Source organism: Zootermopsis nevadensis, unplaced genomic scaffold, assembly GCF_977971745.1.
Source record: "Zootermopsis nevadensis isolate Lab colony 2312 unplaced genomic scaffold, Znev_1.0 Znev_ptg000022l, whole genome shotgun sequence".
In the NCBI taxonomy this organism is placed as follows: Eukaryota; Metazoa; Arthropoda; class Insecta; order Blattodea; family Termopsidae; genus Zootermopsis; species Zootermopsis nevadensis.
The window spans coordinates 22,079,938-22,107,155 of NW_028259154.1; the positions used below are offsets into that span (position 1 = coordinate 22,079,938).

The window sequence follows — 27,218 nt, forward strand, 5'->3', positions numbered from 1 at the left end:
GAAAACAAAAGCATAAACTTTCCTTGTGATGTTATATCTCTAACACACACACTTACACAATATATATATAACTAGGAGTAAGGGGGAGAGAGAGAGAGAGAGAGAGAGAGAAGCTATTCAGCTGATAATAATTTCTCCATCCCCTCCACCATTCCAGTTCCTATACGTCCCTGCTGAAATTCTAACAAAAACTTCCCAACCACCTCTGGGATTAGAATCAAAGTTTGTTGTATGAATCCTGACTATTATTACCATAGATCGGGATCAAACTTATACTAATAAGACAAATAAGAAACCACTAATCAGACTACTGTTGCGCCACGTATGAGATGTATTGAACGAAGTGACCTATATTTATATAAATGCTCTTAATTTCATCGGTTTAGATTATTTGTTACAGTTGGATATTTTGTGTAGGTACATTACAACGTAATTTAAGTATTGTGTTGTGTACAATCTTTTCATTATTTGTACATATATTTTTTGTTGTCTGTTATGGGAGATGATTTTCACAAACACAGCACGATATTTCAGAAATTTCTTTTACGTCGGTCTTCAAGGGCTTAAAATGCAATTTAAAAATGTATGCATTTTCGTTTCCTTTGACAGTTCCTATAATCGAATGCGGAACACAATGACTAGCTATAACATGTTAATCTACATATCTACCAAGGTTTTATGGCCAGAAATATAGTTTAGATAGAAATGAAAGTTTATACCACCTTAGATTTTATTGCTACTGTCTTTGTGTTATTCATAAATACAGTTTATGCAGCACGATACAAGAACATAATTATAGCAAAATAGTTTTATAAAGTTGCATTATTTTCTTTTGTCGTCTTCTTCAAATTTTCCTACTTTCCCATCGAAAAGTAATTGCCTGATATTAGCAATTCATAATGCCGCATTTTTCGAATGGAAAATTAATTTTACACTAAGCAGATACATAGTTTCATTCGCCCTTTTTATTGATATGTTTGACACCATTTTACGTTTTATGTAGTCACCAAAGCCGAATTTGTGTAAAAGCTAATGTAGCGCTGCAGTTTCTATCACCAAGATCTCGATTCCCGGCAAGGTTTTTTTCTCTTTTCTAAATGTTCAGGCTAGCTCTGGGACACATCTTGTCTCCAATTCAGTGAAAAAGGCTTCAACTGGAACCAAGGTTAGGTATGGATGGAATTTTACCACCACACCACTTGGTCTATAAGAGGCTTTGCTTTTAACATACTTATTTGTTCCTAAATACAGCCAATTTAACAAAATCGTGAAAATTTCAGAGGTTATACGTAATGATCCTCTCGCTAGAGGCCCCGGGCCCTCTGAAATAAAATCACTATTTATTAATATATACCGATGGTGATCAAATGCTGTATTTAAAAATGCATCCCGCCCTGGCGATAATGCACAACTGGATGCAATGTACACTGTCGCATGTCTGTGCGAATGCCTACATTCCTCCTGGTGACTCTTCGTTGTGTTCGTCTACGCCTTTCCCTTCAGTAGGCATCAGAGGAAAACTAGCGGGCATTGTCCCCAGAAGCTCTTTAATTATGAGATAACTCGGTCTCCATTAAATCTGGAGCAATGAGTCCAACTGTGTGCATGGACGTCGGGTGTGATCGTTTTCAGCACCTTTTGTGATGGAATGCGTTTTCACAAAGACCTATAACATCCGATAACTATTGGTGATTTTATTTCGGACTGACTCGAACGTGGGACCTCACGCATAATTGATATGAACACTAACCATTACCTTCCGTCAGATAACGATTCAAACGAGTGTAACGCATGCTAATTTCCTAATTAAAACGTGTTTACTTTCATGGAGTAGCAGATTAATTGTGAATTATTTCGTATGAAACCAATTTGACCAATTGTTTATGACAATGCAATATAGCGACTAATCTTAGGGAGTAACCAATCAAAGTTTTCCCTATCCAAAAATAGGGATTATCCTACGTTACGTTCATTAACTTGGAATGTTGTGATATGCGTTATATGCCCCACGCAATCTTAAAAGTTCTGGAGAAAACTGGCCTTTTTGACATTCTTTGCCCTGCCTAAGTAAACCAGGAGGAGGTGTACGTACAACTAAAAAGTGCCCAGAAGACTGTCAATGCCGATACACCAGCCCCATAAATTCCCTCGTTAGTTGATCCTAATTACTTGAAAGGAAGACGCGCGGTTAACGACAGTAGAATGTAGCCCGACCGCCTCCGAGTCTGAGCACAAAGGGGCTGGATCACGTGACCTGGGAGTTTGCAGTATGGCAGCCGGGGATCCTGAGGTCGCTCGTATAGAGTGCTCCTAAAAATCCTAGTTGCGTTATTGAGCCTGGGTTTTATGATAGCTGTTGCCGATTTCATCCGACATGAACGCGATAAGCGAGAGATCCACGCATTGTTACACACATATACTGTTCAGAGGAAGGTCTAATCTTCGGAAATAGTGTCTGAGAAAAAGACATTAGGCGACATTTATTGTCTGCTTTTCTCCGTAAGTGATATCTGTGCACCAGACATACAACCGCAAAGGCAAGTGACGAGGAAAGTGAATGTCTTTTCTTGGCCCTTTTAGGATATCAAGTGGCGTATGATTGCATTGTAGCGCAACCTTAGATATTGATTTAAGGAAGGAAGGGTTTATTTATGTTTTATTAAGGTTGTGAAGAGTGTTTTTTGTATATTTTTCCCGGGGAGTGTCTTGTAGGTCGGCGGATACGTCAGCTAGGCCTAAATCCTACGTCAACCTTGCGGCGGAGAGTGCGAAAGTTCACAGCCGAAATAATATGTTAACAGTGTTTTTGGGTGAATTATAATCCAAAGTTATATTCGAAATGTGGTGGCGTGATATTCAGTTGGTTTAAGACATTGTTATTTGCATTTTTCATCGATTTTATGTTTATGTTTGAAAATTTTACTTTCTCAGTCTATTCTTCGTTCCTCTTCATAAAATTAAAACATATTAACTGTAGAAATTAAACTCAAATTAATTTTAACAACAAATGGTAAATGAGCACTGCTGCCAGATGTTTTAATTTTGTAACATAGTAATGTGGTTTTATGATCATTGTTAATTTGCATTTTAATAACACTTATCAGTTGCTTGTAATTTAAGATTTTAAATTGACTCTCAAGTTCAATTTATGTATTATATTTAACAGAAAAATACTTGTGTTTTAAACACATCAACTGCAATGATTATTCACACTGTAATCACACCTGCTGGAATGTAGTTTGCATGTTAATGCAGGACTGTGATCAGAATAAGTTTTTATAAGGGCATATGGTCAAAAATTGAAAAAAAACATTTAATAATATTCCTTGTCCCATATGTAAAACTTGAAAATATGGCTAACTGGTCATTTGCTTCTTTTCTGTGTGAATGGTGAGTCTATAGCACTACGTTTGTAGACTGTTCATGCCTAAAAAGTTTTGCCAAGGGTTCTTTGTTTTTAATTAACAATGTGCACTGCTTTATGACTGTCGATTACATATGTAATAATATCTGTGTCTTTAAGAATACTTGAAGGGTTTGTTGTATTTGGTGGGAGATGCGTTATGATATTTTGATTATAATAATTTTTTTCATTTAAAATGTTACAATTTTCTATCCTGAAAATATATTCATTCAGAATATTTCTCCTAAACTCGGGCTAACTTTCAATAGTTATCCTACCTAAATGACACGAGTGTCACAGACATATGCAAAATTTGCAGAAATGTCAATGAGACTTTAAATGCCACATGTCAAAACACATATAAATACCCTATACTGAGGTAATGTATATAAAAGCTAAACACCAGAGCTCAAGTGCTCATTAACTCTTTGAAGCGAACGCTCGTCTAAATAATATATAAGAGTTCAATCCATACTGCAAAGAAAACAACACTTCTCCATTACAAATATCAATTGGTTAATGCTGTTTAAGGGAATAATCACTGTTTACAGTGAGAAATGTACAAAACCCATAAATACAAAATTCAGTTAATGACTGTTAAAGCAGATGGTACATATAGTTTTGTAAGCCATCGAAATATACGTTTGTGTCACTAAATCAACAAATTTGTACCTACAATATGACATGCAAATTTGAGTTATACTGCCATTGAGCTCAGTATCTTCAACTCCAGTACTTTATGAAAAAGTGTTCTAATTAATCTGCTTGCCATTCCTATTGCTACAACACACAGTATATTTTGAATGTTTCTGCCATGCCTAACATTAAATATAGTGATTTAAAGGATGCACAACCAGAAATATATAAATTTTGCATTGTTTTACTTTTTACACCACATGTCTCAGAAGGGGGTTGACCCTGGTCAGGCAGGTTATGGTGGAACTACTTGTAAATGACACAATATATGTTGTAAAGATGATTTTTGAAGGTTGAGAATGTATTTCTATAAAATGAATTAAAGTTTTGGATCTGCCTCTTCTAAAAAATCGTTTTAAGGTGTAACAGTGTTTGACTGAGGTCCTGAAGGCTCTTAAATTTTGGTTACCATCACCAGCAATGCTGTGAGTATAACTAGGATTTATAACTAAGTGCTTAAATATCATATGCTATCATTATAATCTAATTTTATTCATAGGAGCCTAAGGACTCAACAATTAATGTGTGTAAACAAAAATGTACTTACATAAATACAGCCACTATTGAGGAAATCTTCGGTACTGTAGTTTAAATTCGAGGGACCATTCATGTTAGCAAGCAGTGGACTGACTGCCTGAAAAATAAATATAAAATGCATTTTATATTTTAGAATAAACTAATATAAGTACTATTTTATTATGAGTTTATGACAACATGGCAGAAATGAGAAATATAAAATTAATATTTATGGTACTGACACTGCTGAGGTATTATAGTACCAAATCATAGTGTGCTAAAGTACTAAAGGTTTGGATTTGATGAGTCACACAGCAAATTCATGACAACTGGATTATCGTTGTAATATCAGCTGTGTCACAAACGGGACACACACAAAACAGTTGTTAAGAAACTTTAGAATGTGTTCAGTCAATCAGTCATTTTATTTCCTTGCTTTTACCTTGTGTGGTCCAGCTGTCTGTGCATTTTGCTAGCATATTGCTACACCATTAACCTAGGAGTTAAAATCTTGCTGGCAGCCCTATTATCATACAAATAAGGTTAAGGACAATAACAGATGAAACGTTATAATGTGGCATGTTGAATTTGTATAATTAATTGTTACTTGTGGTACAAGAAGTGGGTTAGCACCTCATTATTATATCTGACTTGAAATTGGGAGATACCTAATTCACATTCCAGCACCTATCCTGACAGAGGTTTTTCATGATTTTCCTCAGTCCCTTAAGTAAATGTCAATATATTACATAAAGATCAGCCAGGACTGACATATCATTCACCATCACCCATTAATATCTCAGTCAACTGTCCATAACCTCAGCAGTTGATACAGTAGTTAAATTATAATGTTTTGTCTTTTGGAATCCTAAAATGCACCATGCAAGTGAGAAGAGCATCTAATGGTTTTCTTATGAAAATATTTTGTATGAATACAATGTTTACCACTGGTAAGTGATATGGCTGGCTTGTAGCTTTGCTCAGATTTATCACCAGTTTGAAAATAGTTTATGCTGGCTCAGTGCACTATGGCTTATATCATATTAATCCAGAAAAAAAGGATTTGTGGCTTGTGGTTTGCTTGTTTGTGTTTGAGAGTGTGCTATTTAATTCATTATCTTCGTCTACTTGTAATTACATTTTTATACTAATTTGCATCGTGTATTTTATAACATATTTTAAGTTCACACCTGCTAAAACTGAAAGCTTTGGTGTGTTGTGTAACCAGCAGGAAAAATGGCAGCACCTTTGGTACTTTCTGCAGTAATCTTCATCACCTGCATAGTGTGCTACTACAACAGCCTGCAGTGCGGCTTTGTGTTCGATGACATCAGTGCCATCAAGGACAACAGAGATCTTAGACCTCACATGCCACTGAAGAATATCTTTTTCAATGACTTCTGGGGAACCCCTATTCATAAAGTATGATCATCTGTATTTCTTGATTTCCTTTTTAATGGGTTTATAGTGGCGTGTTAATGGGCGTGTGAGTTGTTAATTTTACGCTATTACGGAGTGTATCTAAAAACATTTGCCTCTGCATGTATGGTAGTATTGATAAAATTTGATAGACTTATAATAATGTAACATAAGGGGAGCCTCCCCACTTGTCTGTGATTGACTTAAAATTGCTAGTTATTCCAGTCACAGTGACTCAACAGAAAAGCTTCTAGCTTTATCAGTGACTGAAACTGATATTTTCAGGATGGAATTTAAACAGCTACAAATTTAAAATGTTTCATGCACACAGAGAAACTTTTAGGGCCATAATCCAGGAATTAGTGCGTGCCACAATGGAGATTTTAGGTGCCATTGCAGCCTGGCACTTAGGATTCATTGAGCTCTGATTTCAGTATTTCACTCTGTGATAATTAAAACCTGTCTTAGCTGAGGTATGTGCAGTTATTTATGATCATGGTTGCAGAGCTTTATGAGAAAAATCTGAGAATTAAAAAAAACTTATAAATAAATAGCTATTAATTAACTTACATGACCACTCTCAATTTTTGTTTTAACATCTCAGTTTATCTCTTCGCCCTTTATTTTTTATCTGTCCTTTACAAACATCTCTGGGAGTCATGCATAAATTTATTCTACCTAAGATAATTTTAAAACATCTCACGAAGATATCTTCAATGACTGTTTGATGCTGCATGCTTGCGCACATAAAGGCAGCTGCAAGGGATAACATGAAGGAGGCACAAATAAAAGAACAGATAAAAGCAAGAAGTAAGTACAAGACTGACTAAGAGTATAAAAAAAATCACAAATATAAGGAGAAATAATGGCCAATATGATACTACGAGACAGGACAGAAATACAGAGAGAATGGGAAGGACAAGATAAATTGTTTTTAAAAATAAGAAGTTAGGAAATTATACACAGCATCACAGTTCTGGCACAATTACCAGAATTTTGCCTTTGACCTTTTCAAATGGTGCCAATGGTATTAGAATTGCCTGTATGCCTGGGGTTCCTCCAGGCATCCAAAGTTACCTGGGAATACCCCATACAGTCACTTCTGTCTGCAGAAACCTGCAAATGTCTTAATGATTTAACCAAAACTGGAATATCTCAACAAACATTAGTAAGAAAAGTAAATTTAAAAGAAATCATATATAAAATCATGCATACAAACAAAACTGTTTACATTTTGAAAAGATGCTTAGTGCCAAATGTGTTTCAACCTCAAGAGGCCATCATCAGTGGCAAACAAATTAATTCATATTAAATCATACAATTCATAAGACAATGGTTTGTTATAAAGCATAAAAGGCCGCACTTTATAAAACCATACTTTATGTAATACCACACTGGATGTTAATTGCACAAGAGTTGGTGTATTATCTAAAGTGAGTTACTTGGCTTTAGCTTTATGTCCACTGGCCTAAGTTGAGGTTTCTGTTGCGATGTTTCATGCTTTATAACAAACCATTGTCTTATGAATTGTATGATTTAATATGAATTAATTTGTTTGCCGTTGATGATGGCCTCTTGAGGTCGAAACGCGTTTGGCACTAAGTGTCTTTTCAAAGCGTAAACAGGTTTATTTGTATGCATGATTTTATATATCAATACACTGCATGGTATGGAAGGTTTTAAGATTAAAAAATCATAACTGAATTACACAGCTAAAGAACTACTACTGCTGCAAAGCTGCAATAATTAAAAATAATTTGACACTATTGATAAAAGGCCATTATTAGAAATTGTTTCCTCATTTATTTCAGATTTTGGCTTTTTGAAAAATGGTTGTTTTCTGGGTTGTAAGGCCATGTAGTCTGGTAGAAACTTTTCAGAGGTCCTTACTGCCTCCATCATCAGCGTGATGATGATGATGGTGGCAACAAGGAATGTTCGTAACTACCAGACTACAAGCGCTACAACACAGAAGATAACCGTCTTCGTATTCACTGCATTATTCTACATCCTATTGTCATCTGACTAACTTACGGATCCATGGAATGTAATAAAGATGTATGTATGTACTGCCATGTTTACCTCAGATCCTACTTTGGCTAGCTGATTTTGGCAACTGTTGGTGCTGGCTGTACATTACTGATAACGGCCACTTTCTGAATTTAACCTGTGCATTGAATCACAACTGCATATTTCCTTTTCTTTCCTAAGCAAAGTGCAGGAAGATAATTTTACTTTTTGTTTTCTAGGAGCAGAGTCACAAGTCATATCGGCCTTTATGTATTCTGACATTTCGGTGGAATTATTCCCTACATCAGTTGGAGCCTATGGGTTATCATTTGGTCAATATGATGTTACACAGCATCGTATGTCTCATGTACTTCAGGTAAACTAAGAAATTAAACTAGTTGTTAAACAATTGTAAAAGAAGAAAAATTAATAAACAGAGCTTTAATCAGTCTTGGTGCTGACATGGTTTTGGTATTCATGTGTTCTGTATTTGTTGTTTGACTCTACATTTTCTGCAGTGACACTTTTTTGATTTGTCCCTGTTGTTTTTATTTGACACTGGTACACCTTTTCATTGATTCAAAAATTTAATTTCACCCGAATCTGTTGCGTTTATATATAACTTTATGTGGTATTGACAGTGAAATCCCCGTTTACTATTTCTCAGTTTCTGATTTCCCTTCATTTGAAGTCCAGTTTCTTTATTTGCACCCCATTAACTGAGTGTCTAATGCCCTCCATTTTCATTTATGGTTTAATTCTTAGAAAAACAGTGTATAAATGTGATGACTGGATACAGCAGTATAAGAGTTGTGTCCAGTGTGCTTTGTGAACATATGATCAACCTTTATGTTCCATAAAAGAAATTTCTTGAACTGGAAGATTCTTTACCATGAAGTTTGTTTTTTTAAAATTGACTTTTTGTTTTGTTTTAGAATGTGCTCCATGTTTCTACCAGAAATCTCAAGTTTTATAGCATCAATGCTCTTTGCCGTCCATCCAATCCATACTGAAGCTGTAAGTGAAATTTTGATGGATGCTTTGTTGTAATTTTTTCTTCACTTTTGTACTAAAACCGATTGTACTCTGTAGTTCAGTTTTCATCCAACACAAATATGTAGATCAGTTAACATTTTCACTGCTGCGGCAGTAGGTTTTAAACATTCTTAAAGAAAGTTCCTTGTATTATTTCTTTGCTTCTTAAAAACTTATTTCTTTAATTTCTGTTTTGTGCTTCTACAAGTGCTAAATTATCTTCACTGCCTGAATAGTTACTTGTACTCCAGATTTATTATCACTGTCATTAAAATTAACATAAAAAATAAATAGTACCCTGAAGACAACAGTGCAAATTTCCATTGTCATGAAAACCTCAAACTTCATATTTTAATTCTCTTATTTCATTTTTGCAGGTGACAGGTGTGGTTGGGAGAGCTGAAACCTTGTCCTCTGTGTTTTTTCTTGCAGCCTTCATCTTGTACACCAAATCAACTAAGAGGAAACATGTCACAGGTATAGATATAAAAATATAGTTGACTATGTTTATAAACAGATAGACAAACTTCGATAACGGAACCTGTACGTTTTTCACAACTAATATCAAAGCCTGCCACTGGATACGATCCTGAATCAGTTCATCTTATGTTTAGTTTTAGCCTCTACCTTTTTAGTCTTGCAAGGTGAAACTTTCCAAGAGGTCTCTCCAGTATGTGCAATGACGCTTTTCATTATGCAATTTTCTCTGGCCTTTATCACTTCATTCCTCTTGGGTTCATATATTTCCCTCAGTGCCTTGTTCTGAAACGCATTCAGTCTGTCCCATAAAGTGAGAGACCAAGTTTTGCTTCTATACAAAACAGTAGGTAAAATTTTATTGTGTATTTTTATGAAAGATAAACAGTTGTGAAATGAATGATAGCAAACATTCTCTAAAATTAATCTGCTCTTAATTTCTTTGTGAATGCAATTTTAATTTATTACTATTGTTTCCAAATATCGAAGCTTGTAAATGAAATTTTGGGATTTATTATTTATTATTATGTCTTGTAGTCTGGTGACAAGACTGAACATATTAGATTTAATTTCTTTGCTTATAGAGCAGTTTCCTTACTAGAATGTAATTGTCTTTATGTCATTTGTGCTAATGTTTTATTTATATATATATATAGTGTAAAATTTTCTTCCTTTACAGTATTTAAACTACAGCGCTACCTTTCAGGAAGGTAGTATTTATGATTCAACTGCTGTAAATTAGAAACATAATTAATATATTTTCTGATCTGTAGGCTGGAGGAATTTGGTTTTATCTATGATCTCTGTTGCCACTGCAATGTTATGTAAGGAGCAAGGCATCACAATCACGGGTATTTGCGCAGTGTACGAGTTGATAGTTACTCAGAAGGTAAGTGTAGCATTCCTTTTCTGAATGAAATGATGAAAGCACCCATTTTTATCTTTAAATAAATTTACTGAAGTAATGAAATTGTATATTTATTATAACAGTTATGTGAATATACATATCGTTGCTGACAAAAAAAAGGATACTGAAAGTTCATATAAACTGTACTTAAGTAATGAAGTTGCTTCCTTATTATGATACTAGAGAGTGCTGTTTATTGCCATAACATTACATATCAATTATTAGTTGTCAGGCAACAAAACAAGAGATATGGACAAAACGTTATGCTTTTCATTCATCTTAAAACTTTGCATACCGTAGTGTATTAGAACATAAAATAAGCAAACAAACTATTAACACTATTGGCACTAGTGTCTGTTTTATAGTGTTAATAGTTTGTATGTTTGCTTATTTTATGTTCTTTTCATTCAGTTTTGGTCACGTAGCAACAGTGAAGGAGGCCACAAAAGGTTTACAGAAAATTTAATTATGAAGTGTCATTGATCTCCACTTGTGCAGTTTTTTATTGAAACTTGGATTAATTGCAGCTTCGCTTGAGTGACTTACACTACATGTTGCGTTCGGCAGTGAGTGGAAAGGGATCCCTAAATTCATCTTGGACGTCAGATGCAACTAAGCGACTTAGCGTTCTAGGAGCAACAACTATCTGTCTTCTTATGATGAGGTTGCAGATCATGGGTTCAAGATTACCAGTATTTACTAGGTAATTAAATTCAACTCGAATTGTTACATGTGTGTGTGTGCGCGCGCATGCACGCTTAACTATGGCATTCATATTATAGGGCTGTCACTTGGTATTTTTTTTAATAATAACCATTTACCATAAGTAAGATAGTTAATGAAAACCTATTTTGTCATTAAAACAAAAAAAGTTGATATTAACAGTAAACATGTCAAGCTGTCTCACAGATCACGTGGCCAAACACTTCCTTTTTACCATGGAGGCTTTGGTTCTGTCTAAGCAAAATCTGTTTTGAATCTGTATTAGATAAAGTATTGTCCCCTGCTTATCATCATATACCAATGCTTCATATTTATCTACAGTCAAACCCTGTTACGTCTGTAGCACTAAGGTTAGCATTAAGAGGGTTGAATATAACTTTCTGAATCTTTTATGCATCTAAATAAACCTGACCCATTAAACTGTGAGACTGTTTTTATTGGATTTGAAAGATGTGCAGGAATTGACAATTCAGAAGTATTTTTGTAATGTAAATAACATCCACCCTCCTGTCTAGCAAGTACTAGAGTCCTTTCCTGAGGATAAAGCATGGTGGGAGCCTGACGCTGACCATTCACCCCTATCTAGAGCTGATGTTAAGAATGTGTAGGAGCTATGCCGCCTCTCCCTCCCAAGCACATATATGGCATGTAGCAGGACAGCTTAGCTTTATATTTATATAACATATGTTTGTTAGTTATTGCCTATTCAAAATATTATGTTATCTTTCCTAAAGATTCTTGCTTCTCTATAAAACCCTCACCCCCACCTAGTGCCAAGGTTAAGAATGAATATAAGCTATAACTCCTCTCCCCCTCAAGCGCCTACATGGCATATAGTCGGACAGCTTAATACATACACACTTTTACTTTTATAAAATTTACTTCTTTTTACAGGTTTGACAATCCTGCATCAGTAGCACCAACTCCTGTTCGACAGTTGTCATACAACTACTTAATTAGTGTCAATTTGTGGCTCATGCTGTTTCCTTGTGATCTGTGCTGTGATTGGACAATGGGAACTGTGCCATTAGTTGAATCATTACTTGACGCACGTAATTTAGTGACACTGATTTCTTATGCAATCCTCTCGCTTCTGACATACGTGGCTGTTGTTACAGACAACAGGCAGCAAGCAACAGTCATAATTATGGTAAGAAAAAAGTGATATGTGAAGTGAATAATTTAGAAGTATAACTAATTAATTAACTAATTAAAATAAAACGCCATGAATTAATATTCACTAGTTATAACAGTTTTTTTAAAGGATACGTGTATGCATGATATACTAAATAAAGACAATTTTACTGAAAGAGTGAAAGCATGAAGTTCCAGTATAAGAGTAATTTGAAGTTCCAGTAATTCTTACAGGAAATGGCATGTTTCAGATATGAAACATTGGGGAATTAATTAGTTTCATCTTCAACAAATGTCAGATTTATTTACACTTAATTGTCCTCAAGTTGTTATTGTATTCATAACTTCATCAATGAATAAGAATCTACCCTTTTTTGTTTATCTTATCATTAATTATCAAGAAATTTCTGGTTGACTGTCATTTGACAAAGACATTAAAAGATTATAATTTGGATGTTATTACAGGCTATTTTGCTTTCAGAATTTTTAAACCTTTTCATTCATAATACATAGTTAAGATTTATTTAACGAAATAATTAGAAAAGAAACTGCTACCTAAAGAAAGAATTTACTTCTCCTGTTGATCCATGAACATCTGGGGTGATATAATATGGAAATGATAAGACAAAGCTGTCCCAATAAGTCTCATTATGCCAGAGCACCAGACAGTTTCCACAGATGTAATCTTAAATTGTAATTTTTCCAGAGTCTTGTATTCTTGATACTACCATTTCTGCCAGCCTCCAACTTGTTCTTCCCAGTGGGATTTGTGGTTGCAGAAAGGATTCTTTACATTCCTTCCATGGGATTGTGTATGCTAATTGCCTACGGTTGGAGTCTTTTGGCTCAGATGAGGTAAGCTGTTGTTTATGTAGCACACAGGTTGTTTGTATCATCCATATAATCTGAATTTATATTTTTAAAAATTCCTTACACACACATACACTGAAAGAGTGTGTTATATCCAGCAATCTGTCAATATATATGATCTTCATCTTCCACAGATTTTTACAGCAGGGTGAGCCATACTATGCATTTATCCCATAAGCATTCCCCTTGCATGTGTGCACTCTTTCTGTATTCTCATTTGTATATTTCCCATAACTTGGTCTTTCCACATTGTCCTTGGTGTCTGTCCCAATATTCATTTCTGAATCTTTCAGAGGAATCATATTGCCCTCCAACACATTTCTGTAATGCTGTTTCCTTGATTTGGTTGCCTTTTCTTGTAGCTTTCTTACCTTCATATCTTGTTTAAAAATTTTCTCTTCGTGCGTTTTGATTACTCAGAGCTGACACTTTAATTGAAGGCTTATATAAACTTTTCTGCTTATCTAAATGCTCATCAAATTTTAAAATATTTTATATGAAAGGTATACTGTTTGGGCAAATATTTTATATTATGGCCCATAGGCTACTTTTTTAAATGAAAATGTCCATGAGAAATATGGTGTATCTTCACACGTTAGTTAACATGACAAATTTTGTTGTTGCGATAGGTCACAAAACAGAAGAAAAAGACGTAGGAATTTTACAGTTAAACATTATTCTTAACAAAGTAATTTTGTAATCTATTCTTGTTACAATTCAGCTGAATCAAGAGTGGATCTTTCAGTAATTTAATGTACCTTTTCACTGTTGCTTTATGCAGAACATCTTATTGTTTCAGGTTTAAGAAATTGGCATGGCTTTCAGTGGGCTTCCTACTGTTAGTCCATGGCTGTAAGACTTACGCACGTAACTTGGACTGGGAATCTGAATACACTATCTTCATGGCTGGACTGAAAGTGAACCAGCGCAATGCAAAGCTCTTTAATAATGTTGGTCATGCACTTGAGAGCCAAGGACGTTTTCATGAGGCTTTACAATACTTCCAAAAAGCTGTAAGGTAGGAACCAAGTTTTTTTTTAAAAAAAAATAAGTTTAACATGTTGTGACAACCACAGTCCTCACTTGGGGCATTTAGCTGGGTTCAGAGTAAGTTTTCTTAAAACAGAATGGTAAATTTTAATGTGTGTAAGTTTATTTGTTTTCAGAGAGATGGAAATGTGTTATAAATGATGTATTAGATCCATGTAAATATATATCTTAACCTTGTTCTTGGTCTATCAGTAGGTTTACCGAACGTTGTGGTCGAGTGGTTAACACTCCTGCTTCATATTCAGGAGGCCCCAGGTTCAAATCTCAGCCCAGAAACTGGCCATCCTGACAGGGGGTTTTCACAGTTTTACTCAGCCCCTGCAGTCCAATGCTGAGATAAAACCTTAAATTAGGCCATGACTGCTTCCAATTTCCTGTCATCATCCCATTTGACACTGATTAGTCTGAGCCACTGAAAAAGCTTTGTTAAATAGACTATAAATATATATCACTAGGTTTCTGGGAATTACAAAGACCATCTGTAAACTTGGGTAAATCACTCTAATCTGCTATATTTCCTTTATAATATTATTGCATCCATGTACTGTTGCTAAATAACTGTCAGTTTTCATCTGTTACAATGATTTTTTTCTTTGTAGTGTTCAGCAAGATGATATTGGAGCACACATCAATGTTGGTCGAACATTCAACCATTTGAAAATGTTCAAGGAGGCTGAAGATGCATATCTTAAGGTACTATACTATGTTTTAATATGTATGTGGTGCTAGGTTATCATAACATTGTTTTAAAGTCAGCAACTATTGGCCAGAAATAGGATTCACATAGTAGTAATATTTTTCTCTGTGCAATATTGCCATTACCATATTCTAGGAAACACCTGATAAGATAACATATGTGATTATATGGTTGAAAGAAACAAAACACGAGGACTACTTACAAGGGTATGGACATACAGGTATACTTGCTCGAGGAGAATACCAGATATTTTTTTCCACGATAATAACATTTTCCACTGTCTTTCTACATCATCTTGTTTATTCTGAAGTCGTTAGATGGAAAGAGTTTAGTTTCTCCACATAGAGTAGCACACTAAAAGTTGCTGGTTTCCATACTTCTTTATTGTTTTATAGTCCTAGACTGTAACGTAGTTCATGCTAGCCTATCAGTTGCATATTGATATTATTTTTTCAGTCACTGTAATATTATAAATATTTGAGATGACTTTTATCTGTTTAATTAAATGTCTGAGTCTAAATATAATGCATTTAGATATATTTTGTGTGTGTTTATGCACACATGAATGTGTGTGTGTGAGCCCGAGCATGCACACATCTATTGCCTCCTGGGTCAGTTGAATCCAGTTAACACATTTATACTTTATTTGACTGATATAATTTTTGTATCATCCCCCATCTATGTCTTGGTCACCCGAGCCATCTGTTTGCTTCCGGTTTTCTGATACTGTGCCTTATAAAACTTTTTTTTTCTTTGCAAAGGCAAAATCACTACTTCCAAAAGCAAAGCCAGGTAAGTCTTATCAAGCTCGCATTGCTCCCAATCACTTGAATGTGTTCCTGAACCTGGCAAATCTGATTGCCCGTAATGAGACGCGGCTCGAAGAAGCTGACCTGTTATACCGACAGGCTATAAGCATGCGTGCTGACTACACACAGGCCTACATCAACCGAGGGGACATTCTACTTAAACTGAACCGTACCAAGGAGGCTCAGGAGGTCTATGAGAGAGCTCTCTTCTATGACAGCAACAATCCTGACATATATTACAATGTGAGTATATCCTTGTATATCTAACAAGATGTTCCATCAACATGTTTCTGAAACTTGAATTTTATTTGTTGTCACATTTCAGGACTGTTATTTCCAAAGCAGATGTAACTTATGACCTCTAGTGATATTTCCACATTTATAAGTATTAATATTATTCTTATGGGATATTTCCTTCAAAATAACACTTGTTAAAATCAGATGATTTGGAATGCACTTTATTTTTAATACATCCTTTATAAATTCTTCCTTTTCTTCTAGTCCTCTTTTTACCATATCTCCTTATCAGGTATGAGATACAAATTTCCATTCCTGTCCACCCCAAATTTTAAGTCTGTCACTTCTGTACATGTTTAATTCCTTCTTTCTGTTTTTCTGTCGTATGGTCAATCCACCATGTTTTTGGTCCTTTCGCAAATCTATTTGTTTTGGTTTTGATTCCATTTTCTGTTTGGACAGTCTGTCATCCTTTATTTGTTTCATATGACTGAAATATTTAAGCCTTTTTATAAATTCTCTTTGGTGTTAGCAGTGGTCGCAGGGACCGTGGGTTCGAATCCCACTCAAGCCATGGATGTTTTTCTGTGTTGTGTTGTCCTGTGTACAGGTAGAGGCCTTGTGACGGGCCTATCCCTCGTCCAAGGAGTCCTATTGAATGTCCATACATCAAGTCAACTAAAAAGTTGGGAACTCGTAAAGGGTACCGGAAAATGTACAAACATTGTTAAACCAGAAAAAGAAGAAGATTTACCAATATTTACATTATTTCTTACTTCATTCCAAAATCAGTATCCTCTATATTTTCCTGTTGTACTTCTGAAGAATTTTATCATGGCTGCTCAGGCTTATACATATACTTTTATCACATTGTGTAGTTTTAACTGCTGCTTTACCATTATTGGAACATATTCGTGGAAACATGGATATCCTAGTGAGAGAGAATAATTTTTTCAATCTCTGATTTCAGTTGGGTGTGGTTTTCTTGGAGCAAGGGAAGGCTTCACAGGCTCTTGCCTACTTGGATAAAGCTCTTGAATTTGATCCAGAACATGAACAGGCCTTACTCAATTCTGCCATACTGCTTCAAGAGTTGGGTCGTGCAGAGCTTCGTAAAGTGGCCAGAGAAAGACTGCTTAAACTACTGCGTAAGGTTAGTTGCGTTAACAAAATCAGACTTCAGTTAAGTCATGAGATATATGAAGAGTCTCCTTTACTTCTGTACGCCTGTTCATTAATTGTCTTACCTTTTACGCTTGTCATGGTGGTTATGTTAATTGTGGTTTATGTTGTAATGGTTATAAATTGTGATTAAAAGTATAATGTCCTTGAAATTCTTGTAAAGAAGACACATAGTTAAACAATGATAGCAAATAAAAATAATTTTGTTGAAATTAAGCCAAAAAAAAGTCCGGAAATATTTATTATTATTCCATTCAAATACTGATATTATAATTATATCTACTGTGTGAACCATTAAGCTGAATATATATATAAAAATAATGTAGCCATTTGTTTCATATGGTTGTGAAACATGGCCTCATTTTGAGTGAAGAATGTGCACTGTAAGTGCTTAAAAAAATACTCAGAATATATGAGCGTACAGGAATGAAATATGTGGGTTTAGGATATTTCTTAATGAGAAATTCGTGACATGACTTCATGTATTGAATATATTTCTATTTGACAAAAAGGCCTTCAGAAATCAGCCCACATCTTTTGGTTTCATTTCAAGACAACAAATAGAATACAACAGAATTTATTAAGTTTTCATATGCATTCCAGGATGCAACAAATGAAAGAGTGCACTTCAACTTGGGCATGTTGGCAATGGATGACCGAGATATTGCAGGGGCAGAGCACTGGTTCAGACGTGCAGTTCAACTGAAAGAAGATTTCCGCAGTGCCCTATTTAATTTAGCACTACTACTAACAGATGATCACCGTCCATTGGAAGCAGCTCCATTTCTAAATCAGTTGGTCAAGTTCTATCCTGACCACGTCAAGGGACTTATTTTACTTGGTGATATCTATATTAACACCATTAAAGATTTGGATGCAGCCGAAAATGTGAGTTTAATGAGTGGTGCATGTAATTTACTTACTAGTTAGAGAATATGTTCCTTCTTACTCTTCGATCTGTCATGTGATAAATATTAAATTATATTCATATTAAAAATATGCTCCCAGGATTAATCTGTTGCCTTTTCTGTCATGTGAGAGTTACACTTCATGCATATTATAATTTACTTTGACCTTGTGCAGCACTGAAATTGAAATGTTCTTTCGTTTTGCTATTGTTATTTTATTGTTGCCTTTCTTTGCTAATAAATTGGTTGTTTCATATTAGAAGCTCTTGATATTTTGCATAAACGTTAATATATATTTTTACTTGCAGTGCTACAAACGTATCTTGCAACTTGAACCTGAAAATATTCAGGGCTTGCACAACCTCTGTGTGGTTTATGTGGAACGAGGAAACCTGCTACGAGCTGAAGCATGTTTGACTCGTGCTCATAGACTTGCCCCAAATGAAGAGTATGTTTTAAGACATCTCAACATTGTTCAATCAAAGATCAACAAACTCCAGATTCCTCGTACTTCAGAAGAGGGAAGGGAATTTGAAGATTTTGGGGATGCACATGACTTTCAGCAATATGAAGAGAATTTTGATGATGATAACTTGGGGGGAGACTTTGATGATGAATTAGGTGCAGATGATCTTGAAGTAATTGAAGACATTGGAAGGGATATTACACATAGTCATAACCACAAAGCATCTCTCAGGAAAGCATATTTGGTAGAAAAGGAAGAGGATTCTGATGTTGCAGGTGATGAAACATCGAAATTCACTGACAGTGGATTACATCAGCAGAAACTGTCTGAAACAAGATTTGCACAAACTCTACAAGAATCATCTGTGCAGAATGGTTTTACTAGAGAAAATAACCCAAACCCTACAATAGAAGTCACTCCTGAACAACAGAACATTTCACCTCAAGAAACCCAATATTCAGCTTTCAATTCGCATCAAAGAAACACAAAACATAAATCACACCTTACTTCAACAGACCCAGTCTTTTCAAATACTCCTACCAGTCAAGCAGAAAGAAGACAAGAGGAGAAATCTTCAGAAACAATTTTCTCAGACAGTCTGAAAAAACAAATCCAAAGGAAAACACTGAGTCATAATGAACTGAACAAACATTCATCATCTTAGCAGTCATAAATTTGCACCACACATTTTAGTAAGACTTGCATTTCTACTCTAGTAAGTAGATACCTCTGAAATGTGTATGTTTCTCCTATGTATGGATCAGGGGGAGAGTTTCTGTACAATCAGCTGACACCAACAGAATCTGCAAATGTTCCATTTTCCACCCTTTGATAAGTGTGCCAGACAAAATGTGCAATACTTAATGGGAGGTGTAATATTTTTATTCACAAACATTTCGCTTGTGCTTTTAAATATATATCTCTTATATCAGTTAATAATTCTTTTATTTTTATTTTTCAGCACCTTCTTTTAAACTTTATTTATTGATATTAAAAATGTATTCACAAAAATGCAAGTTATCTAATCTGTTAATGTCTTGACATGGAGATAAATTACTGGAACATTCTACCATAAAAGATGTTACTCCCTTTTGGAACTTGTGTGAGGTCTTAATGTGTGGTGGAGTAAAAGTGAAAAAGAATTTGATCACTCTTATAAAAGAGGCTCTGTTCCCCTTGGGACCTTTATTTTAATACACCTCCCTCTTCTCTGGCATGATATATGTATCCCTTTTTGAATATGGTAGTCGTGATTTATATGGGCACATTCAAAATTGTACTGTACTTAACCATTACTTTATTCTTTTGCAAGGAATTTCGTTGTTCTCCGCTGATTGTATAAAGTTTACTGTGTCAATGATCATTTAACTTTTCTGCTAAGTCTTGAAAATTACATTTTAATTATCATTATTTCCTCCATACTTCAGTTAGAAGCAATTTTCTTGTACTGTTTTTATGTTTTACTATACTGAGACTTCACGCAAATAGAGTACAAGATATTCTAACAATGTTTTAGCTGTAGTTTAAGTGGGTGAGGTTGTCCAGCAGTAATGTCTATTTTTGTGGGGGGGGGGGGGGGGGGTGTTAAATGTCCTCTCTGTATCATCCCTTCTTTGTTTGTGACAACTATGAAAATATCTTAAAGAAATAATACTGGCAGCAGTATAGCAACAGGGTTTGCTCCCCAACATAATTAGATGTAATATTCTGTGATAATCAGCATTTGTTTCTATAGTATAATGTGAGTTTCTGTGAATTTTTTCTGATATCTCAGTACAATAATCATGCTTTATATTAGTGAAATCACATTTGTTAGGCAAGTTGGGCTTTTTGTGTTGCTTGATGTTTCTTTTACAAGACTTCATAGCTTTAAGTTCTGCTGTACCTAGGGCACGAAATTCTCCTTAGCCTTCCAGTAATGTATATACCTTAGTGATATTATATCTCACAAGTTGTGGAATATACTTTCTATGCATTGTTATGTTTTTGTATAATTATATAAATTTTATTTGATCTATGCTTTTCATACCTAAAAGCTCAAGGTTATCTGGTTGTGTTGTAATAACTTCGGTATTTGGAAGTGAATTTCATCATTGTGTTTCAAATGTTCATCTAAAATTTTGTGCATTAAAAATATTTTAACTGCCTCAAAGGTCAGTCAATCTATACTGAGTCTTCTTATCCAAGACAAGAGAATAAAATCAAATCCATTTAAAATTTCATTTAGGGGGCAGTCTATTTTTTATCATTTAAGATTTTCCAACAGCTCATACGTGGTTCATACTTTCTACCCTGATAAAGGTGAAGTGGGAAACTCACTGCAAATGATTTGCTGTACATAAATTTAGGTGGGTTTACACCATCTACAGTCAAAAGAGATTTTGTTTCAGAATGAGCAGTGTCCTTACCATAACTGTATTTTCAGTTGTGTTATATGTTCATTTGGTAGTGGGTTTTTACTAATTTTCCTTGCAAAATTACCCTTGTCATTTTTGTAATCTGAAGAATTTATCTTCCTCAGTCAACATTCTGTCATAAAATTACAACATTCCTTTGAAAGAAAACAAACATGTTTCTTGTTCCATTTGCTCTACTCCCCATGGAAGAGTCGGTCATTTACCCTTATATTTGCAATTATGATTATCTTAAATAAAAGATGCACCAACTGTAAGGGTCAAGGGTGTGTGTCCCAGAGTGGTTCTGTATAGAATGACAAAAAAACATTTCAATCCATGTCCCTTTGTCATCTGACTAACTTATGTATCTATGGAATGTAATGGCTATACAGCCCATAGTCATTTACTTCACTGACTGAGGTGCCAATGCTGTGATGATTTTTTTTAAAGGAAGAATACAGACCATGCTGGGATATCACCTTGCCTCTGTTCTTTCTGGTTTATTATACATAACATTCCCATCACATATGACACCATCAAGATGAATGAGTTAAATAAAAAAAATTTATTTGTTAATTTGGCTTTTTTCCAATCTTAACTCGCACTGTATTTAAGGTTTTTTTATTTATGGTAGTGGATTCTGTACTTTTTAGAGCATTGATAAGTGTTACAAACCATCTGTGCTGGTATGTTACAAAGACATAGCACTGTGTTATAATTTATGGGCTTGGAAGGTGCATTTATTGGAAAGGGTGCTGCTAAAATGATGAACTGTCAGCTATGAGTTAATTGTTATATGTATTTATTCTTTGTTGTTATGTTATTTTACAGATATAATTTGGTACATAATGTAATGACATATAGCACATTTCCATTGATTACCCCCTTTGCTAATATTGCCGTAAGATCGTACATGGCCGTGCATTTCATACATCTCTCCAGTCCTAGTCGGGGGAATATAGACAGAACAGTCTGCACTACCATTTCAGACTATTTATTTTAATGCAGTTTGTTCATGCTGTCATATATTTTATTCTCTACCTTGTGTATTTAGGATATTGGTTTTAAATTGAAATTTCTAAAAAATCTGCAAGGACATTAAAGCATGTGTGTGTTTATACACGTGCTAATAGAGTATGAAATAACTTGAATCACATGGATCCAAAATTTCTTCCAGCATGTCAGTAGTAAGGAAATGGGGTGTGAGAATGTAGACTGATCCATCTGGCTAAGTAAGGACAGGGTCCAGTGGTGGGCTCTTGTGACCATGATCGTAAACCTTCATTTTCCAGAAAAGGCAGGAAATTCGGTGACTAGCAGAGCAACTAATAAGAGCTTTTAGAGAGCTCTGTACCTGGCAGTTATTCTGTGTTGATAACATAGATTGGCATTTTCTAATTCCTACAATCCCCATCACAAAACATGAATTTTTATGTGTCACCATACGTATGGCTATGACTGATATTGCAGTAACCCACATGAAAACCCATACCACACATTACAGCTTTTTATTTTGTGTTATATAACTTTAAAAGTTGTATTTCTCTTGAGATTTTAGGTTATGTAAGCTGTAAACTGCTTGTAATTTGGTAGCCTTGTCTCGATGTCTGTACAAGGATTTACTGATGATGCTTCCTACTTATAGTAACTGCTCTGTAAACTTTCCTTGTGCAATGAAAATGTTTGACAGCTAGTATATTGTATGGATGTACATGTATGATGGACCGTGAGTGTCTAGATATTATGTGGAGTATTATGAGGTAGGATACCATCATTGTGAGTCATGAACATAGAATAAATATTATCAGTTATTGTGACATTTGTGTCATATGGAAAATCTTAGGAATTGTATTATCCTTTGTATGTATCTCTAAGAGATTTCTTTATCTTCCAGATTTTTAGTGCATTATGTAAGAAAATTGGTATATGGAGAAGCATAGTAACGGAAAATAGCGCTAGGGGGTTGTAGGCTGCACCGCACAAGCATGTAGTTTACTCTCCTGCAGACTTATTGACACCTACTCATTACTCTAACAGAAACAGATTTGGAATTAAAGGTAAAATGATGTGGAAGTGTCATCTTTAATGCATTTGTTTTACTTTTGTATCCCGGTACAATATTAAAAAGTCTCATTGTACATTAACCTTTATAAGCCCAATGTACCTTGACAGGAAACTTGAACTGTGTCTTTAAAGACCATTTGTGCAGGAATGTCTATATCGGTGATTTAATTTCGGTATAAGGGTTAAAGCAAGGGAAAGTTGGGCCAAATAAAATGCATTATCTTAATAGTAAATTATGATTCCATGAAACTTTCAAGTTCATTTTATACGTAAATCTGACCTATTTTCTTTAAGCACTTCTGTTGTTTGGTTTAAACAGACTGACATATTATACAATTCTTTATTTATCATAAACTTAAAGTGTTACATATTAATTTTCCTGAATTGTGGTTTGGAAGAGTTAATAAAATTAAGAGCAAAATCAGCTGCTTATGAGACTTCTGCTTTCTTTTGTCTTGACATGAGGCGGTCCTTCATAAATATGAAGAGTGTTTTGTATTGCAACTCCAGAAGACAGCACACATTCATAATGATTTTTTATATAAATATTTCTATATAAATGTGTATATTGGTGCCTTGTACAAATGAAGTTAAAAATTTCTAAGGCAAAGATGAGTTTTTGTAAGATATATTATAATAATGAATATTTTTATATGTTCATCAGAGAGTTAAAACAAATGTTCTGGAAACACAAAAAATATATGTTAAAAGTAAAAATAAAGTCAAGCAGGTATTTAAATGGTGTTAGAAAGATGTTCACACAAAAACTAGAGAGGACTTATAAAATAGTATAGTATATAAATGTAATGATGTGTTTTGTATTGTAAAATGTAATGTGATGTAGGAAATATGTACATATATATATGTGTGTAGGTATGCATTAGTTGAGCTTAAAAATAACCTTTCTCTGCATTGGCTGGATTTTGGACCTCGTATTTATCTGTTATGGTATAAATAGACTTCTCCATTAGCATAAATAACATGGCTCTGAAGTACTTGTTGATGAAATGCTTATATCAGTCTTCAGCATTTTCAGGGAACTCATTTTTTATCCAGTATTTTGTAATGCATTTTATTAAAATTTACTCCTTTGTATATGATTCAATATCACATATATTTAACCGCATGTTATGGTTGTATAGCATTTATGGGGAATTCCTGAACTGTTATGCCTTTCTTTGCAAATTGATATTTCATGTTTTATTTGCCCATAAATCTTTTTAAAAAGCAAAGCTTTATTGATATTCAATATTTTCAGTATTAAAAATGATCAGAAACTTCTCATACAGAATTATCTTTAAGAGTAACCAGGAGGTATATAATTCTATAGATACAGTATGATGCATTTTAGATGACCCACATAAAGTCAATATAGGAGAAAGAAGAATTATATTTCATAGCATAAATTATATATTTATTGGCCAAAAGTGTAGGTCATTCATTGTGATTTAACTTTTCAGTTTGATATGATGTAATCACACTCAGATTATTCATGTAACATTGTTTGTATATTGTTCCTGGCATGAACGCTGGTTCACATACAATAAATTAGCAATTTCAAAACTTTTGTAAGAGCAAAAGGGGTTTAATTAATTTGATGATTTTAGGACTGGAGAGGCAGAATACACTAGTAAATCTAAATACATAACATGCAAGGCCCAAAATCAAGCAAATGTACATATGCCAACTTTTATTCTTTTTTCTGCATTTAATGTCTTACCTATGGCAATCTTTAAAGTACAGAATATACTGATGAGAACAGTCAGTGAAATACATTTTTAAAACAAAGCAAAGAGTTTAGTGAGATGCTTCATGATATTAATTGTAAGGCAAAATGAATTACTACGATGTACTTTTGCCCTTCCCCTTGTACTCAGGCAAAATGTTTTTGTACGACAGTACTCTATACATAATTGATGCTTTGTTCTTTGTGGGTTTTTTTTCCTGGACAGCTATATATACATATGTGTGATTTTTTTAAGAAAATTGTTGGTATCTGTTTTAGAGAACACATTGTGCAACAGACGAGTGATGTTAGTGTTGTGTATGCGGAGAGACTGAAAGTATTACTATATTTATAGGAAAGTGAATGTTCTCAATAGTGATCATCAATCATGACAAAGAAAGATGAAAATGAGAAAGGAAATCCATCTGAGATTCTAACTACTTGAAGGTAACTTTCAGTTTTTATCAGTATATATATATATATATAGTTTGTGATTTTTACTTACATATTTTTATCTAATGCTGTAAACATATCTGTGATTTAATATATTTGCTTCTGTTTATTGTATTATCATGGCAATGTTTCCCATGGGCCCGTTCATAAGTGACGAAACTTTGGTTGTTTTTTTTGTCAGTGTATATTGGCAGGAAAGAGGTCTAGCAATAGAGAAGTCTTGAAAACTTTTGGAAAATCAGTAAACCTTCATGTAACTTTACCAGGTTTTTGGTTATTTGGAGACAATGGTATTAATAATCTGTATAATTTCCCCATTTTATTTATATAAAAATTTTACTAATAAAATATAACTGGAATTTTGTTGGAACATGTTCAGTAGCCATTTTAATAGGCTTTTTTTTCATTTCTGACATAAGGTCTGGAGTTATTAATTTCTCAGATACAGTCAGTTATTAAATTGATCTTTCATAAGTAATTTTCCATTTTTAGATTCTCGCAAATAATTTTGGTTTTGTTGCACAGTTTTCAGGTATAATTTTTTGGGTTTATAGGTAATTATTTTAATACAGCAATAAGTAGCTTTCACTTAGAAATATTTTTCTCCAAAGAAATACATGAGGAAAAGTATTTGAAGTGTTGGTGCTATTTCCACAAATCCCAGATCTGTCTTCTAAATTTCAGACAGATATCTTGAATTATCTGCTCTTTCTTAAGTGTTTTTTAAATAGCATTATTTAAAAAACAAACATGTCTTTTTGGAAACAGGACAGTGAACATGGGAATCCCTGCCTTTCTGTAGTTTATTAATTTCTGCATAATAATTGGTATGTGCACTCTTATTCTGGTTACAGTAGGATAAGTTAATGTAAAAATATATGCACGTTAGCCAAAGATTGGTAAAGAATTTTGGGTTTGTTCATTGGTCCATTTTTATTTGTGTGTGCATTTTACACGTATGTAATATTTCCATCACACAGATAATTTATAATAATATTTTAAATTTTACATGGAACATTTAATGTTTAATGTGTAACATTTAAAATATAACAGTGAACTGAAAAGTTTTGTTTTATGTAATGAAAGTATCCACAGTATATGTTCCTGAATAACCCGATAACAAGATGCTAGAATATAAAATCATGCATTCAAACAAAACCGTTTACACTTGAAAAGACACTTAGTGCCAAACTTCCTGAGGTCAAAACGCGTTTGGCAGTAATTGTCTTTTCAAATGTAAACGGTTTTGTGTGAATGCATGATTTTATATATTTCATGTATATCCATCATCCCCACTCTGAAACTACTCTTATTACTACTTTAAAACACAAAAAATGAAATAATGAATTTTATACCTTACTGTAACAGAATAGTTTGCATCATTACTCATCGAGTGAGCCACATGTATTATGTGATTAGACCAGTGATGTTCTGATTATAAATTAAATTAATTTATTTTCATTTCAAGCTTCTTGACAATTCTGATATTATTATAAGTGAAGGTTTGGAGAAAGTGGTTTTAAAAAGATAAGCAAATTTCATCTGCAGAGCTTATTTAAAGGGAGTTTAATGCATGGAGAAAGTGGAGTAATCTTTGCAACTTAGTGCAATCAATAAAAAATGTCTTGTACTGTTAAATGTATGATGTGTCAAATAAGATAAATTAATATAAGTAATTACTGAATAATTATATATACAATGCAGAAAATCAGTAGCATCTGTATTTATGTCAGCTGTGACAATCCCACAAAAATAGCAAAATCCAAAAAGGAGTACATTAATTTGTAGCTTAAATTTTTTTTAATTTCAATGTTTCAGTAACTGAACTTCAAAACAGCCATTTGTGACGTATATTTCTTGCAAAAACTCCAAGATTATGAATTGTTATTTATTATGAGATTAAACTCTGGTATGACCTTCATTTTGTGCAATTTGTATCAAATAAATATTTATCAAAACACATTAAAATGAACTCTTTATAAAGACATTATGTTAAACACTGAGATGTGTTTGATGTACACAATGTTTCGGTAGTCGAGT

The 27,218-nt window shown here is 33.9% G+C and overlaps 2 protein-coding genes across 4 annotated transcripts in view; one reads left to right on the forward strand and one right to left on the reverse strand.

Annotated features, from left to right (window-relative positions):
- The window catches only part of LOC110832105 (uncharacterized), a 255,978-nt gene that overhangs the window by 216,976 nt on the left and 11,784 nt on the right, over nt 1-27,218 (reverse strand). The window contains exon 2 of the mRNA XM_022068803.2: nt 4,647-4,733. Coding sequence (XP_021924495.2) covers nt 4,647-4,709 — 63 coding nt within the window. The 5' untranslated portion in view covers nt 4,710-4,733. The remainder of the gene's footprint in view (nt 1-4,646; nt 4,734-27,218) is intronic.
- Nucleotides 1,472-27,146, forward strand: LOC110832103 (protein O-mannosyl-transferase Tmtc3). Of its 3 annotated transcripts, none has more exons than XM_087353511.1 (15): nt 1,472-4,524; nt 5,844-6,037; nt 8,284-8,420; nt 8,980-9,061; nt 9,457-9,556; nt 10,330-10,445; nt 10,991-11,166; nt 12,081-12,336; nt 13,027-13,175; nt 13,990-14,208; nt 14,840-14,933; nt 15,699-15,989; nt 16,954-17,136; nt 17,769-18,053; nt 18,382-27,146. In XM_087353511.1, exons 2-15 carry the CDS (start codon nt 5,852-5,854, stop codon nt 19,201-19,203), a joined length of 3,096 nt encoding a protein of 1,031 aa, XP_087209637.1. In that variant the 5' UTR covers nt 1,472-4,524; nt 5,844-5,851; the 3' UTR covers nt 19,204-27,146. The 3 variants fall into 3 exon arrangements, with proteins under 3 accessions (XP_087209637.1, XP_021924492.2, XP_021924490.2); XM_022068800.2 differs by having other exon boundaries at nt 1,472-2,537; nt 5,847-6,037; XM_022068798.2 differs by having other exon boundaries at nt 1,473-2,537.